Below are 7491 nucleotides of genomic sequence, written 5' to 3'. Positions count from 1 at the left end.
TTAATAATTAGTTTTTTTTATCATTAATGATTTAAATTCATCATTTACTATTCAAATATTTTTAAATCAGCCTCCTCTTTAAGGGATGAGCTCAAGTATTGCTGGTTTAGATGAGTGTGAAGTGTGTTGCTGGACGTCGTTTGTCTTCCTGTGCTTGATTTACACTCGTCTGAATGACTGTTGCTCTGTCAGGTTTCACAGATGGACATGAAAGGCTTTCAGTTCTCAGATAAACCCAGCCACTCTCCTGGAATACCCAGCGGCTCCTACAGGTTAGAGACACACACACAGACAACTGCACATACACACACACACACACACACACACACACACACACACACACACACACACACACACACACACAGACATGCGCACACCTGCCCATGCAAACACACGTACCCATGCAGACACACACACCTCTACAGGCAGACAACAGTACACGTACATGAACGCAAATGCACACACATCCAGACATGCATGCATACTGACATCTGTACACACACACTCACACACACTCTCACCTATTAATTTAAAGGTCATTTAAATAACCCAGAACACAGACAGACAGGAGTGTGTGTTATTAATAAGCTTGTGTGTGTTTTTCTCAGACCCGGGTCTGCCAGTCCCAGTGGGAAAGCGTCTGGAGCTCCAGCGGTGGCGTCTCTTGCAGGACACTACACACAGCAGGTACGGCTATACTGATGACTGAACAGAAAATAAACATTCACAATAAATGAAATGAGCTAACAGCAGTCACTGGGAACCTGATTCAAGATGATGACTAGCGGAAACGGTGAATAGTTTCCTGAATTAATCAGCGGCCATTCTGTAGTGTGAAATCTGTTCAGAGAAACACCAGTAGATGGCGCCGAACACGTCAGTCAGCAGCAGGATTATATACACAAACGTCTTTACTGTATTAGCATGATCTATGTTCTCACTTACTGACCCCTTTTCATGTCTGTGTGTGTTTTATTTACCTGTATCTGTGTGTGTGTGTGTAGGTGTCGGGTCCTCAGGGCAGTATGGTGATGCACATGCGTCCCCCCAGCAGCGGGCCCTTCCCCAGCCCCATCCAGCGGCCCATCATGCAGGTCAACAAGCCGGTGATCATCCGCTCCCCGCCGTACCCCGGCCCCAACAGCGGCCCCGCACACACACACGTGCACACACACAACCCTGAGGGCCCCGGCAAGGGCCTGGAGGACGGCCTGAAGGTGAGCCATCCACTCTGAGCATAGGTAAATCCATCATCACATCCTTCACTACTCACAGTCTCTCACCAATACTGTACATTTAGAGGAGTGTGTAGAGGCAAGTGTGCGTCTGTCTGTGTGTGTAGTTGTCACGATACTGGAATTCGGTACCAATCAATACTGAAATTTTAAAAGCGTCCATTTCCCGCTAACATTTGTGCGCGTTCTTAAACAGCGCTGCTTTGCCATTGTGTTCACATGCTCAACAGAAATGACTGGGATTGGCTGTGAAGGTCATCAGTTCACCAAACTCACCGCTGTTTAAGGAGTGTAACCACACATACAGGGACACTGGAGCGTTTTAAAGCTGCGATTCGTCAGCGGATCACTCGTATATCAGCTTATAGATAAAGCAGCTGATCTTCACTGCTTTAAAACGCTCCAGTGTCCCTGTATATGTGGTTACACTCTGTAAACAGCGGTGAGCACGTGAACACCATGGCAAACCAGCAGAGTTTAAGAACACACACTCAACAGTGCTCAAATGTTGGTGGGAAATGGACGCATTTAAGATTTCAGTATGGATTGGTACCAAATTCCAGTGTTGTGACAACCCTGCGTGTGTGTGTGTGTGTATATATCTCTCTGTGTGTGTGTGAGACTCTGACTCTGACTGTGTGTGTATGTGTGTGTGTTTCTGAGGCCCCGTTTACACTAATACATTTTAGTTTTAGTTTTGCAATGGTTTCACCGTCTGTCCGTACTACCCCGGAGTTTTTCAGCGTTAAAAACTAAGCATTTTGGAAACGCTGAAGAGGTGGTTTTGGTTTTAAACGCTGCTGCGTGTCAGTGTGGATGGGGAAAACAGACATCTGTAAACAAAGGCATGGCTGCAGACATTTACGCTACCTGATTGGTCTTTTCCTCAATATTAAGCGCATTTCAGTTCAGACTTCACAACAAACTCCCGAGGACACATCGGGTAACTCTTCAAAGGGAACAGTGCACTTTATAGCCTCTTTCACATCTCCCCGGCTATATTGGCTACATATCTTATCTGTAGGCCCACACGCTATCTGCACACGCAGAATTGCACAGATTTTTAGCCCATCATTGATTCTGTTTATTGTGTGTAAATTCATATTAATCAGTTTTTAAATTGATTTCAGTAATAATATTGACTAATATGAAAACATTCATATGATTTATTCACAATACAGTGTGTACAGTCATATTATCGGTCTTTTAGTAGAGATATTATATGAGAGATTTGCTTAGTTTACCAAATAAAGTGAATCTAATTGGGTTTGCATTGTAAACATTAAATAAAAGTTAAAAAGGAATTATTTTTTAGTTCATATATAAAGGTTTGAGTTACGATATTCCCATAATTCAGCAGAAATCTGCAGATTTTTAACAAAATTCTGTTCAGAAATGGCAAAAAATGTCAGCAGATTCTGTCTGGCCATACTTATCAGTAAAATGAAAACATTATATAAAGAACTATTTTCATTTTGATATTAGCAACAAACCAAAAACAGTTGAGGCGATGTGTAGCTGCATATTTATGAGCGTCATCTTCACTGTGTGCATATTTATATCAAAACGAAGCCTATAACATAACTGCCTCTCATTTTCATAGAAAAATATGAAACTTACCCTGTCTCTTTTGCTGAATATTAGATTTGATAATCAATAATGGCGATCAATAATACTAGGGCTGCACGATATTGGGAAAATCTAACGTTGCAATATTTGTTTTTATCTTTGCGGTATGTATATATATATATATATTGATATTATTACAATTTCACCACATGACTTAATATCTCTATTTGGAAAAAAAAATGTTTAATGCAAGATAGATTGGGATGATTCTGCAGTGGGATTTTGCATGTGTTTAGCCAGAGATTGCTGAATTAATGCTTACTATTTGCATCTCCTTAATCTAATAAACAATCTATACATTTACTGGGGTCCCATGACATGTTTTCGTTGTGGTCGGTGCTGTTTGCAGTGCATTTACTGTATTTGCATGTTGTATTTTCATGCATAATAATCTATAAATACAATTAAGGATTAATTGAAATAAAGAGTTTTATCGTTTCCCGAGTCTAACAATGTTCAAGTACAGTGACTGAGTGATAAACATAATTTAATAAAACTAATCGTAGTTATAGTCATAAATGGTACAATTTCTTATCTGAATGTTTTTAAATTCATTACACAATCACAGGCGTCAAAAACACATGCAAATTATTAATTACAATACAAACTCAACATTGCATTTATCCTGCGACGTGACTATTGTGAATGATCACATTACGATATTGATGCTGAAACAATATACTGTGCAGCCCTAAATAATACAATACGTTTATACATTATAGGAAATAAAGGGAAGCAATCAAATGTGCAGAATCAGTGTACGCGGTTACATTATTATATGAACTTATCTTAGATGGAGACGAGATGAATTCAAGATCACGTTTATCAACTAAAGTGAGATGAAATCCAGCAGTAGATCCTTGATGAACTGTCTGACGTGCGCTGCTCTCACCAGGGGAGCTGTGCTCAAAGCACCCACTGACTGCCTGGAGCTCAGACATCCACACATGCTGCAGAGCATGCCAGAGTGTGTGTGTGTGTGTGTGGTCACATGATCTGCTTTTCAGCAGTGTAATGTGGACTGAAAGCATTTCAGAAATGCTAGATGAGACGCCAGTGTGGACGGCTGTGTAAACGGGACCTCTGTCTGTGAGAGTGTGAGACTGACTGTGTGTTCGTATTAAATTTGAAAGCACAGAATAAATGTTGTGTGTTCTGGAGTTGTGCTTCTGTTCATTCTCCAGGTGTAATGAATATCTGTCTTTCCCCACACAGGACATGACATGAATGTGATTAATGTTGTCACTGAATATGTATAAATGTATATCAGTGCTAATCTTTTACTACATAGAAGGGTTCATAGAAGAAAAGGAAAATGACAACTGAAAGCTCATCATGGGTTAAACAATATCTGTGTAGGTTGACTATCCATGAAACGGTTGAGCATAAAGATGTTATTAATCTGTCTCTTCATTCTGAGGATGAATTGAAGAAACTACATATGCAATATACACTCACCGGCCACTTTATTAGGTACACCTCACTAGTACTGAGTTGGACCTTCTTTTACTTCAGAACTGCCTCCATCCTTCATGGCAGAGATTCAACAAGCTACTGGAAATATTCCTCAGAGATTTTGCTCCATATTGACATGATAGCATCACACAGTTGCTGCAGATTTGTCGGCTGCACATCCATGATGCCAATCTCCCGTTCCACCACATCCCAAAGGTGATGCAAGGTGATGTCTATTGGATTGAGCTCTGGTGACTGTGGAGGCCATTTGAGTCCAGTCAACTCATTGTCATGTTCAAGAAACCAGTCTGAGATGATTGGTGCTTTATGACATGGTGCGTTATCCTGCTGGAAGTAGCCATCAGAAGATGGAGACACTGTGCTCATAAAGGGATGGACATGGTCAGAACAATACTCAGGTAGGCTGTGGCGTTGACACCATGCTCAATTGGTACTAATGGACCCAAAGTGTGCCAAGAAAATCTCCCCCACACCATTACACCACCACCACCAGCCTGAACCGCTGATACAAGGCAGGATGGATCCATGCTTTCATGTTGTTGAGGCCAAATTCTGAGCCGAGGATCCGAATGTGCAGCAGAAATGGAGACTCATCAGACCAGGCAATGTTTCTCCAATCTTCTATTGTCCAGTTTTGGTGAGCCTGTGTGAATTGTAGCCTCAGTTTCCTGTTCTTAGCTGACAGGAGCGGCACCCGGTGTGGTCTTCTGCTGCTGTAGCCCATCCGCCTCAAGGTTGGACGTGTTGTGTGTTCAGAGATGCTCTTCTGCAGACCTCGGTTGTAACGAGTGCTTATTTGAGTTACTGTTGCCTTTCTATCTGCTGGAACCAGTCTGGCCATTCTCCTCTGACCTCTGGCATCAACAAGGCATTTGCGCCCACAGAACTGCCGCTCACTGGATATTTCCTCTTTGTCGGACCATTCTCTGTAAACCCTAGAGATGGTTGTGCGTGAATATCCCAGTAGATCAGCAGTTTCTGAAATACTCAGAGCAGCCCGTCTGGCACCAACAACCATGCCACGTTCAAAGTCTCTTAAATCCCCTTTTTTCCCCATTTTGATGCTCAGTTTGAACTGCAGCAGATCGTCTTGACCATGTCTACATGCCCAAATGCACTGAGCTGCTGCCATGTGATTGGCTGATTAGAAATTTGCATTAAGGAGCAGTTGGACAGGTGTACCTAATAAAGTGGCCGGTGAGTGTATATTTAACACATGTAACATTATTTGATCCATTAATCTTGATGTTATATAGAGATCTCTGTGTATTGTGAGTGTTGAGAGATGCTGATGTTGATCGTGTGTGTGTGTGTGTGTGTGTGTGTTCAGGAGTGTGTGGCGTCAGCAGCACCAGTGAAAGCGCCAGCGTCCCGCAGCGGAGCCATCAAACCACAGCCGCTCAAACTGGAGGAGGGAAAAGCCTGACCTCATGTCACATGACCTGCAGGACTTCCTCTTCCTGTCCCTCTCGCTCTCTATGTCTCACTCCGGATTCACAGGACCACCAACCAATCAGATCACAGTATCAGCCGTCACATAGAGAAATCTCCATATCTATCTATATATAAAAGTCTACTCTATATACACAGACACACTCGTGTTGGACTGTCCGCTGGGTGCAGACTCCACAAGAGAGAGCGCCTTTATTTATTTACATCCTCAAGTGCAGAAGAACGGTTCCTCCGCAAGCAGACGTCACACAACAACAGGAAGTGCAGCTCACGCATTGCCACGCCCACATTGCCAAACTGAGCCAGCTGATTGGACTCGAGGTTTTGATTGACACATGCTCCGGAGCTGTGGTGTGTGTGCGCGTGTGTGTGTGTGTGTGTGTGTGTGACATTGGTCATTTTTACTGGGTACCATGGAGTTTTAACTTTTATTTTCTTTCTTTTTTTTAAATATATATAATATAGTAATCATGCCCATCTGCTCTATTATTATTATTATTATTATTAATATTAAAGAACACCTTTTATTCAATAAAAAACAAACTTCAAACCCAGATTGAGGACTGTTCAATCACAGCATGGACTCGCTGAGCGTCTCCTTTCACAGCACACACACACACACACTCAACCTGACTGCTCATGCATGATGCCGCTCCTGTGTGTGTGTGTGTGTGTGAGCACAAGTGTATGTGTATATGTGTTTACATATGGGTGTGTGCGTGCATTCATTGTATGTATGTGTGTGTGTGTGCTTTTGCGTGTGTGCAATTGCTTGTATACGCATGTGTGTGAGCGTGCACACCCATGTGAGTGTGTGTATGTGCTTGTACGTATATGTGTGAGCATATCCATGTTTGCGCGTGCGCGTGCGCGTGCGCGTGCGCGTGTGTGTGTGTGTGTGTGTGTGTGTGTGTGTGTGTGTGTGTGTGTGTGTGAGCAAGCATGTCTGCAGCTGTATATACATGCATGCGCACACATCAGCATATATGCTAGTGCTCATACATGTACGTGTGTGTTGAGGGTGGATGTGATACATGTGCTCTTCATGGTGTGTGTGTGTGCGTGTGCGTGTGCGTGTGTGTGTGTGTGTGTGTGTGTGTGTGTGTGTGTGTGTTTGAGCAGTTTTGTGTTGAGTGTAATGATCTGTCAGTCACAGACGGCACAAGCAATAAACAGCCCATCTGTGTAGGTCAGGGTCCGTGTGTGTGTGTGTGTGTGTGTGTGTGTGTGTCTCACACAGCTGTACAGAAGTGTAAGCAGCAGCAGCAGCAGATGTTGATGACTGTGGCTCCTCTGAAATGCCTTCTCTGCTCTCTTCAGTGAGTTCTCCATCTGTACACACTCATTCTGCTTCTGATAGACTCTACTTAAAGGGCCAGCGCTGGATTTACTCACCTTTGACCTTTTGGTTATTAGGCCTCTGTTGTCCCTGCAGATGTTCCTCCCTCAGTGTTGTTGATTCTGTTCAGTGTGTGTGCTCATATTTGCCCTTTCATTGCCAATGAGAGAAATAAAGCAGACTGTGCTCTTTTCAACAGAGAATCCTGCTTTCTGTTTGTGTCAGGACGCTTCTGCTGTTCACACCATTCTTTGTGTTCAATATACAACGAAACGGAGCCTTGTTTCTGGACTACATGAAGAAATACTATGGTGTTACAGTCATTTTATTGCAGACAGTAGTAAAGTACTCGAGTTAATC

The 7491-nt window shown here is 42.9% G+C and overlaps 1 protein-coding gene across 1 annotated transcript in view; it reads left to right on the top strand.

Moving 5' to 3' along the window:
• The window catches only part of prrc2b (proline-rich coiled-coil 2B), a 47540-nt gene extending 40213 nt beyond the window's left edge, over window positions 1-7327 (top strand). Inside the window, 4 exon segments of the mRNA XM_056458885.1 lie at window positions 193-272; window positions 609-687; window positions 1005-1217; window positions 5671-7327. Of these exon segments, the coding sequence (XP_056314860.1) occupies window positions 193-272; window positions 609-687; window positions 1005-1217; window positions 5671-5766 (468 nt within the window). The 3' untranslated portion in view covers window positions 5767-7327.
• Window positions 7328-7491: the final 164 nt, after the last annotated feature.

The sequence above is a fragment of the Danio aesculapii genome, chromosome 5 (assembly GCF_903798145.1).
Source record: "Danio aesculapii chromosome 5, fDanAes4.1, whole genome shotgun sequence".
Taxonomy (NCBI): Eukaryota; Metazoa; Chordata; class Actinopteri; order Cypriniformes; family Danionidae; genus Danio; species Danio aesculapii.
The sequence above is the reverse complement of the archived record's forward strand: the minus strand, read 5'-3'. Positions and strand labels throughout refer to the sequence as shown.